The sequence below is a fragment of the Carlito syrichta genome, unplaced genomic scaffold (genome assembly GCF_000164805.1).
Source record: "Carlito syrichta isolate Samal-C Ts95f unplaced genomic scaffold, Tarsius_syrichta-2.0.1 Scaffold307032, whole genome shotgun sequence".
NCBI lineage: Eukaryota > Metazoa > Chordata > Mammalia > Primates > Tarsiidae > Carlito > Carlito syrichta.
The window spans coordinates 97,437-110,019 of record NW_007251128.1 but is presented as its reverse complement, the minus strand read 5'-3'; the positions used below and the strand labels follow the sequence as shown (position 1 = coordinate 110,019).

The window sequence follows — 12,583 nt, the reverse complement described above, 5'->3', positions numbered from 1 at the left end:
CACTCCAGTCTGGGCGACAGAGTGAGACTCCAACTCAAAAATAAAATAAAATAAAATAATGGAGCAATTGGTAAAATGTGAATTGCCAACTAAGTTTGGCAATAAACTAAGCTTATTCTCAACTAAGTTGCTCAGCAACTCTGCATTCCTATGGTCCACCCTCTCACTGTACAAGAAGACTGTGTCAGACCTTCTCCTCTCGCTCTCACTCCCTTTACTCTCTGCAGGTGACTCTGCCTCACCTGAGAATATTAGCAAACATTCTAAGAATGTCTGCTAGGTCCCTGACATTGTATTAATGTTTTATACATATAACTCATTTTTATCCTCACAACAATCCTACAATAGAATTACTACTATTCTTCTCAGTGTACAGGTAAGGAAACTGAGACACAGGAAGTTATAAGTAGTTCAATCAAGGTCATAGAGCTGGTATTAGAGTTGGGCTTTAACCCTGGCAGTCTGTGCACTATTCTTCAAAAGCATAAAGATCATATTGCTGCCAAAGTGGCAAGAAATAAAGTTTGGGGTCCATGTCAGACTCAGGCAGGGCTGAGGGAAGAGAAATGCTGTGGCCATCTCAGGTGTCTCAGGAATCTCACAGCATCCCTGCCCCCCCAACACACAGCTGGCTCAGAGGGTTGCCAGAAGCCACTCCAGTACTCATGTCCAAGTCAAAGGTTCTTGACTCCCTTGTTGCCACAGTACACATACCTGATGAAGTGCACATGTATCAGACACTCCCAAGGGTAAGAGCCTAACTGATCTGGACAGGAATGCTCAGGCATACACAAAGCTAGCCCATGGCCCTGGTCATAGCATGAACCAGCAGAGAACACAGACGTTGCAATGCTCTGTTTACTGCACTATGGAAGTAGATTAAATCCATTTTTATAAAATACCACAGGATCAGTTCAATAATTTTCTCCATTTGACGCTTCCTTACCAAAAAAGTAGAATTTAACAATAAAAGATAATTTTAGTTTAACAACATTACTTATAAGTACTGGTATTTCCTCTAATATCCACATGTAGCTTTAATGCAAAAGCACTCCTCTAAGTTAGGCTGCTAAGACGAGTATTTATTAAAGTTACTTAGAATTCCAGTTTTACACATAGCTGTTCACCTTAATAAAAATTCCTAAGAACAGTTACTTACATGGGTGCCAAGGAGGCTCGTAACATGGTAGAAGCCTGAGGGGAAGAGAGCAGAGGAAAACAGACTGTATTAAACATCAATAGCAACACACTTATACTAAATTACCCTGATAGCACAGAATCAACAGATGTGCAAAGTTTTAATCCATCAGGATTTGCCAACCAAAGTCATATACATGCTTTAAAAATCAGCCCAAACCAAAGTTAAGTAACATATCACTGATGCTAGGTTTATATCCATTCTTTGATCTATTTCTGGACTCCAGTCCCTTGCTATTCAAAAAAGTGCTCAGACAAGCAGCATCAGCATTACCCATATCTTGTTAGAAATGCAGAATGCAGCCGGGCTCGGTGGCTCAGCCTGTAATCCTGCGCCTTTGGGAGGCTGAGGTGAGTGGATTGCCTGAGCCCGCGGGTTCAAGACCCGCCTGGGCAGCGAGACCTCATCTCTACAATAAATCAAAAAATCAGCCGGGCATGGTAGCGCATGCCTGTAATTTCGGCTACTTGGAAGGCTGAGGCGGAAGGATCGCCGGAGCCCAGCAGGTCAAGGCTGCGGTGGCCGGGAGCGGCCACTGCACTCCAGTCTGGGCGACAGAGTGAGACTCCAACCCAAAAAAAAAAAAAAAAAAAAAGAAATGCAGAATGCATGCCAGGCGTGGTGGCTCACACCTATAATCCCAGCACTTTGGGAGGCCAAGGTGAGAGGACTGCCTGAGCCCATGGGTTCGAGACCTGCCTCGGCAACCTGGCGAGACCTCATCTCTACAATAAATCAAGAAAAATTAGCCAGGCATGATGGTGCATGCCTGTAGTTGAAGCTACTTAGAAGGATCGCCTGAGCCCAGCAGGTCAAGGCTGCAGTGGCATGAGCGTGCCACTGTACTCCAGCCTGGGCATCAGAGTGAAACTCTAACTCAAAACAAACAAACAAACAAACACAAAAAAGAAATGCAGAATCTTGGGACCCAGCCCAGATCTCCTGATCCAAAATCTGCATTTCAGCTAGGTCCCCAGGGAGGACACTAAAGACTGAGAAACCCAACTCTGATCCATAGCCTGTTTATTCCTAAGCAGTAACATCCTGTTCTGATGACAGTCACAGTACAGGAAATTCATACCTGGTAAGGCAACTCTTTTTTCATTACTCTAATTTTTCAAACGCTTTTGGCTATTCTCAGATATTTGTCTACTTAATTTTATACAATACCTATGGATTAGCTTTATAATGAAAACTAAAGGTGCTTTTGTGTTCATTGGCTTGTTTGAAAGAAAGGGGGGTCCTCAGCCCTCTGAAGGGCAGGCAGTGGCTCTTAGACCCCTCTTGTCACTATAGCCCTCAAACAGAACATTATTCACACCTATCATAATGAATTGTGATTACATGGCAATTATTTGTGTCCTTCTCCTTTAGCAGACGATGAGTTCCATAAGGGCCAGAAATACGTCACCCTCATATCCCCAGCACTCAGTATAGAGCCTGGACATAGAGGCACTCTATGTGACTAATGTGTGCTGAGTGAACGGAGACTGACTCCCAAAAGTGGGCACACCAGAATCCTCTACAGATTAAGAAATAAGTGGCCCTGGCTGATGATCCTGTTATTAATTGCCTCCCTCTGCAGTATTTACAGAGCACACAAATTTCCGCCGTATAGACATCAAATTCTACTTTTAAATGGTTCATGACTATGAATGTTTTTATACTTTATAACCCCTGGTTGCCCTAATAAAGGAATTAACTATTCCCATTATTGGCTTAAATAGTGAAGAGTTCCGAAAATAAGCTTAAAATGTCACCTAAACTACTCATCTAACACATTACAGAGACCAAGAAACTAAGATAATGAGTCAAATAAAGACATGGCCACACTAAAATATTAGCATAATATATACATAAAATGAAAATATTTAATAATAAATATTTAAGAATTAGTGATATTGGTTAATTCATATTTCCCCAAATGAAATTCATCAACACCATCCTTTTGCCATAGCTAAAAAAGAGTTTTAAAAGCGTTTTTAAAACACTGACTCTCTTTTTCTAAACTACCCTTCCATTTGCCCTGTGAAGAAATTAGTTGAAAAGCAGTAGTAACTGGCCCTTTCATAAGTAGGGCTAGTATGTTAGACAAATATGATTGAGACTTTACTATCTAATCAGGTAAAAAGAAAAACCTGGAAACAAGCTGTTGGAAGAATAGCTTGGCGTGCCCTCACTGAGAGAGGAGGTTGCAGTAGTTTTGTGCATTCACCAAGTACTTACTGACGGCCCACCCTCAGGGCTCTGCTCGGCATCTGTGATACACAGTAGATAACAGCAAATGCCCTTTCTCAGAGCTTGCAAGCCAGTGGGGAGAATAAATGACCAAGTAACTCTCCATGCCTCAGTTTCCTCTTCTGTAAAATAGTGACTATAAGAGTGCCTACCCCCAGGATTTTTATGAACATTAGTTGATATTGACCTTCTCATTCTCTACATCCCCCAAAGCATCAGGTCTTACTGATTCCACTATTAAATTTCTCTCTAATCCCCAAGCCAGGGCCTTAGCACACCTTACTAGCACACTGTTCTAAGTACTTTACATGTATTAACTCATTTCATGCACTGTTATTTCCATTTTCAGATGAGAAAACACAGAGTTGAATAGCCTGTCCTAGAACAACAGTCAAACCAGTCAGGTCTCAAAGCCTATGTTCGCTCTGCCCACGAACGCTCTGCCCACGCCCCGCTTCAGGCCTCCACCTGCAGCCTTTCTTCCAAACTTGACCCAGGTGATCCTTATATAAGTAACATCTGCTCAGCCTCATCTCAAACATCTCTCTTTTGCTCCCCATGGCTCCAGCCGCCCTGACCACAACTCCTTCCTCCGGCACATCTCTGACCCACCTCTCCAGCCTCTTTCACCCCTCATCTTCCTGGACTCAGCTCCAACCTTCTGTGTTCCAGGAGACCCTTCCCAGCAACACCCTCTACTGCCACCCTTTGAAGCATCAGCAAGCACTGATTGTGTGCCCTGCTTTCTCTACCTTGTTCATGGTGGCATTTTCCACACTGTGCTATACATGTTCCTTTCTCTCTAGAGCTCAAGTGAAAGTGATTTGCCCCCCCGGGGACATCTGGCAATGTCTGGAGACATTTTTGGTTGTTAAAACTAGGGCTGGTGTTACTGGCATCTAACAGGTAGTGGTCAGGGATGTTGCAGAGCATCCTATAATACACAGAACAGCCCCCAAACAAAGAATAATAATCCTGCCTAAAAATATCAGTAGCATTGAGGTTGAGAAACCTTGCTCCAGACACAGATGTGTTGCCTTGGTTAATCATCTGTCTATTATCCAGGTGTAAATCAGATACTCAAATCTCTACTGAAATTTACTGAATTACTCAAGGACTTGCAATTACATCCACGATGGACCACTCAGGAGGTGTCCACCTAGAAAGGCCCAGGAGGACAATGCAGAGGGTGAGGACTCCAGTAAGAGTCCAGCAAGGCAGCATCCCTTCCCTTCTGCTTTTCCATGTAGCACTTCTCCCTCTGACAGGGTTGCTAGAGTTGAGAAGTACTGAGTTCTGGTCAACCTTAACATTGACACCTGGGTATACATTTGCCTAAGGTATAGAAACTCACAATAGGCTTCCACTCTTTGTTTGGAGATGTTAATAATAATGCTGGCATGGGCTGCTTTGAGATACTGCTGATCAACCTTCCCTTTATACTATAATATGTTCTGAAAGTCTACATTTGCAGGTTCTTGAGGCATGCTGCGATCTGAGTTTCTCCTGACAGCACTCAAGAGAGGCCACTACCAGCTATGAGCACTGTTCTGCATCTGTGCAGCATGGACGCAGCCCCAATAGGCTGGCAAACAGCAGCCTCAGCAGGAGAAAGATGGAGAGATTCCAAAATCATTAGTCACAGAATAATTTCTCACATTGAGCTAACAATGGATTCTGAACACAGAGTGGACAAGCCCCAGTTCCTCTTGTTGAGGAACTGCTAACGAGGCCCCAACTCCAGCCCAAGAAGGCACTATATGATTTCTAGGATTTTATGCTAAGAACTCAGGGAAAGGCCATCAGGTCTGAGGAAGAAAGAAGCTTCTTTCCACTAGCAGAAGGAAGCTTGTGCTCCCAACCATAATGAACCAGTGAAGGGCAGGTGGTAGTTTCCGATCTGAGGACACGTGAACAGCCAGTGGGGGTCTCCCATCTGAGGAAGCCTGGGATGAATGCAGAGGCAACTTTTTCCTTAAGGAAAGTGGAACAACTAATGCAGTAACCACCAATTATTCACTGAGTGCTACACTGTGTGAGGCTCTGTGCAAGGCTCTCAGGAACTCTTGGGTGTGGGAGAAATAAGCATCTAACTACGTCTAGGTAAAGTGGCAACATTTCTGCATCCATTCCTTCTCAGCTACAGGAGAAACTGAGGCCTCACACAGCAGCTGCTTCCCCTGGCTGGTGGTCAGATGGGGTGGGTACTGGGGCCACACCAAGCCTAGGACAGCTCCTGGTGATAACAGCAGGATGACAGCTTTGTTATGATACATGATGTCAGGCTTCAAAAGAATGTTCAGAGAAGTCAGCAGTAGGTGTGTCATGAAGAAAGTGTCCCTCAATCCAACTTGACTGAAGACTGACTGACAAGGGTCAGCAGTCCTCCCCTGTGGGACTTTTCCAGTCTCCAGTGTCCTACTGTATGATGGCACTCTCATTATACAGCAGTTCACAAATGTATTAACTACAAGGTTGTTCAGCTACAAAGACTGGGAAACCCTGAGGGGTGTGTGTAGGCACAGACTTGGAAAATTCAGCTCTAGGGGGAAAGGGTAGCAGGATGGCAGCAGGGGTGTGCGGCCCAGTGAGGGGCAGAAAGAAAGGGTAGGGGCTCAACCATAGCAGAGGCTCCCAAGTGAACCCTGGAAGACCAGGCCTATTCCTGCCAGCCCCCTCTTATCTCCCCTGCAAACATGGACCAACCCAGGGTGCTATGGCTGCACAGGCTGTGCAGGGGTACATATGAACAGGACCTTTTGGCCAGTGACCTCAGGAGAGGTGCAAATAACCACAGCAAAACACAGGAGGCAACATGCCTCAGCAAGAGGACTGAAGAAGCAATGGAAGCCAGAGAACTAGGAGGGCATCCCCACCATATGGAGAAGAGGGATACTACGGCCAACTTCACAGGAAGGGTTGCATAAGATGAAAAAGGCTTCTCCCTGAAGCAATGAGAGCTAGGGAGTAATGCAATGCCTGTCAGATACCTGAATCCTTCCTGGAACAATATGGGTATGGATAAATAAATAAGACACAACCAGAAAGGTTACTCTGGCTTCCATGTAAACAAGTGACTTTAAGCCAGAAGGGAACTAGGAAGATGTGACTTTAGGCCAGGAGGAACTAGGAAGAACCTGAACAAACACAAAGCAACCAAGATGTGGACAACAGGGGAAGAGCAGGGGAAGAGCCCTTTCAGATCCCGATGATCACCTGAACATGCACAGAGAGGAAGAGCCTTCCCAGGTGACTCCTGGAGTGTCCTTCACCAAGACAGAAAATACAGGAGGGAAGGCCACCTGAGTGGAGGAAAAGATGAGTTCTACTTGGACACAAAAAATATGATGAATCTATCAGACATTCACAGGAGAGGGCCAGTAAGTCTGGGTTTGGAGCTTGGGGAAAGGTCTGAGCTAACAGTCAATCACAGCTCTACTCACTGGCTTGGATAGAAAGGTGTTAACCCCTCATGTCATCAGGTTGGTTTGGGTATGTGACAGGTATGAGTGTATGAGGTGTACCAGGGAGAGGGGAGCTAGGTGGGCAACTCCTCAACACATAGGGCACTGGACCCAGAAAGACTGCCCAGACATGCAGCAGGCAAGGTGGGCAAAGGGCAGGCATTTGCTAAGATTTAAGAAATCACCCAAGGGAGAAGACAAGGGCTGAAGATGCTGAACTCCAAGCCAGAGCTATGGGCCACACAACAGGAAGCTTTCAGAGGAATCCTTTTCAATAGAACAAGGCCATAGCAATGTTCCTGAACAATTGCACAAGGTCATCCCCAAAATAGGGTGACCCCCATCCCCAGTATCTATAGGGTTTTACAGCTAACAAAGATGGCTGGTATGGAAGTAGATGCCTTCTAAGGTTCAGGTGTCCTGGGCCTTTTTATATTCAATGCAATCACATCTATCACAAAATAGAAAGTATGTATGTATGTATGGATGGATGTATGTATTTAGAGTTGGAGTCTCACTCTGCTGCCCAGGCTGGAGTGCAGTGGCACAATCATAGCTACCACAGCCTCGACCTTCTGGGCCCAGGTGATCCAGGTAGCTAGAACTATAGAACCATCACACTTGGCTAATTTTTTAAAAAATGTATTGTAGAGATGAAGTCTCACCAAGAAGCCCAGGCTGGTCTCAAACCCCTGGGCTCAGGAAATCCTCTCACCTCCACTTTCCAAAGTGCTGGCATTACAGGTGTGAGCCACTGCGCTCAACCTAATAGAAAGTATTTTAACTTTTCTTTCCAATGGGTCCTTTTCTGAAGTTGTTGAAGAAAAAGGGAGTTAATTCCCAAATGATCTGTTTTTCTAAATAAGGATGCATTTAAATGAAATGAAATCTTCCCCGTCCAATGAATCCACAAACATAGAGGTTCCGTAGGGGCTATGGCTCAGGTTGCCACCTTCAGCACCAGACTCTGTCTCCTGGTCAGCTGCCCTCTACCTACTTCTGCCCTTAGGACAGACACTTGGTGTAGGGTGGAACAGCCCCCTCACTCATGGTACATCTTTCCTCCAGCACCTCTGCATTTACGTTTGCCCAAGGAGAGCAAGCGGCAAAGAAGAGAAAGACGGACCAAAGTGCCTTCAAATGCTATTGGCAACATGCAAGATGTGTGCTCATCATTAGAAACAGCAGAAAACAGAAGCGCCACCTAAATATCTAATGGAGGAATACTGTTCTCAAATTAAAACTCTAAAAGATAAAGCAAATATAAATACGGTTACAGAAGACTCTCAAAAATGTATTGCTCAGTTAAAAGAAATGGTTGTGGAACAATATGTATGCTAAAACCTTTATGATATATATATTGAAAGGTCTAGAAAGACATATGAAACACAGCCAACAATGTAACTATGGAAGAAAGGTGGAATGGGCAGTGAGGGAAGGGGAAGGGGTTTGTGTTTTGTTCTATTTACTGATTAACTAGTATATTTTCCAGTTAACATTTGTGTAGTTAGCCCTAATCCTTGTGCCCAGAGCTTTCAGCAGCCAGAATGCTGCTCTGATACACATGAAATCCAAGCCAGAAGCAGGTCATTCACAAATGGTCTAGCACCAGGTTCCCCACAAACATGCATTTTGTGACTTGTGTAATCTTAGACTTCCTCATGTATCCTTAAAACAAAAAAACTCTGCCTCTTATACCCTAAGGGAGAAATTTCTCCCTTACTTCTTATCACTATATTGCTGATCATATAAAATCTGAGTCTGATAAGGGCTATGGAAAGACAAACTGGGGTTGGGGCAGCAACATGCAGGGTCAAACTGGAAGAGGCCACCTGGGAGAGCTCTCTGCCTCAAAAGATGAATTCCATCATTATAACTCCTTCTGGGAGGACCTGGATTCACCTGCCAGCTCCAATAATGTGGGCAGCTTTTTGGACAGAGTATCTGGGTGTGAACTAGGTGAAGGCAGAACCACATATCTTCCCTCTAATGGTGTTTCTACTGTGGGGCTAATGAGATCCTTCTTCTTCCCTGGAGAGGGGGCGACCCACTAGATTTATGAAATTGGAGGTAGCCTGGACATCATGCCCATCCTCTCCTGTCTTGGGCAGAGAGTCCACCACAGAGGACACATCAGCTCTGCTCCTTCATACCACCCAGGTGGTAGCCACAGCAGTGGCAGAGGACTGAGTTTGGCCAGACCTGTCCAAGACTGAGCAAGTACTTCTTTAATTCCAGGACTCAAAAGAAGGAAATCCACCTGCCTACAAACAAAATCCACATTTTCCCAACACGAGCTTTGTCAGAACCAAAGGTGATATTTTCAGCTTCTTTTTCCTATATTCTTTTGTCCTATTTTTCAATTGGTTCAGAACTCAGTGGGGGAAGAAGGGTGCTATTTACTAGGTCCTTTTGAGTTTTTGATGGTGAAAACCTTTACAGAAGCCCAGATTCTTGTTAACAGTCAGATTTAAAAATCAGCATTGGCTAGACACAGTAGCTCATGCCTATAATTTCAGCACTTTGGGAGGCCGAGGCAGAAGAATTGCCTAGGAGTTTGAGATCAGCCTAGGTAACATAGCAAGGCCTTGTCTCTACAAAAAAATATTAAAAGTTAGTCAGGTGTGGTGGTATACGCCTGTAGTCCCAGCTACTAGGAAGCCTGAGGCGGAAGGATCACCTGAGCCCAAGGGGTTGAGGCTGCAGTGAGCCGTGATCACACCACTTACACTCCAGCCTTGGGCAACAGAGTGAGTCTGACTCAAAAAAAAAAAAAGAAGAAGAAAGTATCATATGTACCAAACTTAATAGATACCAACAATTTTCTGATGGGGCCCAGTCAAGCTCCTTTATAGACTACAATCCACAGGATCACTTAAGCTCAACAGAGCATCCGAGGAGTTGATCAAGGACCACTCTAAAAAGGAAGCTGATCTGTGCCCCCTTATTTATCTTGAATTTGATGGCATTCTACTTAAAGCTAGGAAGAATTTATACCCTTAAAAAATAAAAATAATGTAGGCAATCTTCTTCTTCCAAATCTTATCAGTTCAGTCAGTGAACATCCCATCTAAACTGTATCCTAATTTCCTTCTTCATATATTATAAATCTGAACTCCTGAGACCAATATCATAAATTGACTTTACGCATGCCTAGTCAACAACAATATTCTTTTGTACTTTCACAATAACCCCCTCGTCCACTTTTTTATCATCTTACAGAGAAATCTGATAGGAACAGTAAAAGATTGTTTGCAGATTTTATTGCCTGTGCCTAAGCCAATGATTCAGTATAAAGAAAATGGCTATGAGCTAAGCTAAGTATAGTCTATCCTCCCTCCTCTGGTTTCCAGTGCTTATACAGAATCTGTACTTCGATGCCAAGGTAGCAGCCAGGGATGGTAGGGCTCTTGACTAACTTCTAATGAGAAAAAATATGCTGTACCCCTGCTCCCTTTTAAACAGCTCCTTAATAACATGATGTCAGTTTTAAATAAGCTGGATGTATCCTCCTATAGAAAATGGAAGCATAAGGATGCTTGTAGCATATGTAAGGTATGATGGTAATTTTTTTTTTTTTTTTTGAGTCAGAGTCTCACTCTCACACCCAGGCTAGATTGCAGTGGGACAATTGCAACCACTGCAGGTTCAACCTGCTGGGCTCAGGCAATCCTTCCAAGTAGCCAGAACTACAGGCGTGTGCTACCATACCTGGCTAATTTTTAAAAAAAATTTATTGCAGAGATGAGTTCTCACCAAGTTGCCCAGGCTGGTCTCAAACCCCTGGGCTCAGGCAGTCCTCTCGCCTCTGCTTCCCAAAGTGCTGGGATTACAGATGTGAGCCACTGTGCTCGGCCTGTATGATGGGTATTTTTTATAACATTAACCTGGAAACACTAAGTCTTTGAATTAATAAATAAATGTAAAGGAGGGAAGAACAGCATGGCTCTAGTAGACATAGATCCTGCTATGCTAATTGCTGCTAGAAAGCTACTGTTTTTGGTAAGTACACTCTACTCCTTACTGTTCTAATGCTGTCTGTATGTGGACAGACGATCAGCCCAATCAGTTCTCAGGGTTATGGCTTGAAGTCCTTTATCCTGGAGGGTTCATGAGAAAGTTACTTTTCTAAAACTTGAATATCTAATGTTTACTTAACCGACCTCTTAAAAATGGCCAATTCTCTAAGACGTTTGCATGCTAAAATTACTGTGGCTATATCCCAAAGCAGACTCTGCATCTAAACTCCGTCTGTCTACACGTATGGAACAAGCAATGTAGGCACAGCAGCTGTAATGCCTACATGCTTTCTATGAAGATCCACAAAAGAAACTGTCCTCAGATTGTCAAGCATTTGTCAAGCACCAGAAATAACTGCATAGAGCAGTTGCCTGACCAGCAGTCTTTTTAAAAAATATATGTAAGCTGATTTTTAAAATTATAAAAGTAATACACTATTTGGAAAATAGTCTGAAGGGCACATAGAGAACTCTAGTAGAATTGAGATTGTCTGTTTTGGGGAATGTATGGTGGGTTCGTGGGTATTCATTTTCTTGTTGTGCCTTCTAGTCCGCATGTGCAGCACACATGTTGTTTTGGATGCAGGGACTATTACACAATAAAAATTACATAACTGCTCTCTCTTGCTTTATAAGATTATAAGCACGGTGAATCACATACTGCTCAGGTATCCCTTTTTGCACAGGGTGCTAGAAAGCTCAGAGCCAAATCTGTGGCCTGCCTCTCCAGAGCCACAGCAACTCACGACATGCATTTTTTTGTACAAGCCTTAGCTCTTGCTTACTTTCATTTCTCCTATCCTTATTTCCTTTAACCATAATTTATTCCTTGTTTTTGTTTTCTATTTTCTCATTTCTCATATGTATGCTTTCTCATATAATAATAAACTGCTTCAAATATACTTGAGAATTAGGTAGGGTACTAAATTTTCTAAAAAACTACAAAGACCCTCTGTTGATTAAGACTCTAATATTAATGTGCAAACACTTATTAAAAGCTATGGCTCTGGGTCAAGCACAATAGCTCATGCCTGTAATCCCAGCACTTTGGGAAGCTGAGGCAAGAGAATTACTTGAGCCCAGGAGTTCAAGATCAGCCTGGGCAACATAGCGAGACCTCATCACTATAAAAAAATTAAAAACTCAGTTGGGCCTGGTGACACATGTCTGTAGTCTCAGCTACTTGGGAGGCTGAGGTGGGAGGATTGCCTGAGCCCAGTAGGTCAAGGCTGTGGTGAGTTGTGAGGTGCCACTACACTCCCATTTGGGTGAAGAGTGAGACTCTGACTCAAAAAAAAGGTGTGGCTCTGACCCAGTGGATGCCTCAGGATCACCCAGGAGCTTCGTACCAAATCCACATACCTGGCTTCAGCGACCCAGACTCTGAACCAGGCAGTGGGCTGGCATAAGCTCCAGGGCCACAGGCTCCTGAACTGTAAAGACTTTCTCAGGAGACATTGGTGAACTCCACTAGTTAAGAGCCTCTGCCTCAATACCACATGCCTCCAGACGTGCTAGCCTAAGAAGGACACAATAGTACCTCAGTAATACATGGCCTGGGAGGCATAACCTGAATCGAATTATAAGGAAACATCAAACACAAAAGCTGAAATGTTCTATTTTTTAAAAAGCTGGGGGGGGGGGGGGGGAAAAAAATTTTTTTT

The 12,583-nt window shown here is 43.9% G+C and overlaps 1 protein-coding gene across 1 annotated transcript in view; it reads right to left on the bottom strand.

Annotated features, from left to right (window-relative positions):
* ARMC9 (armadillo repeat containing 9) overlaps positions 1–12,583 on the bottom strand; it is a 138,059-nt gene that overhangs the window by 80,884 nt on the left and 44,592 nt on the right. Inside the window, exon 10 of the mRNA XM_021715385.1 lies at positions 1,160–1,194. Within this exon, the coding sequence (XP_021571060.1) occupies positions 1,160–1,194 (35 nt within the window). The remainder of the gene's footprint in view (positions 1–1,159; positions 1,195–12,583) is intronic.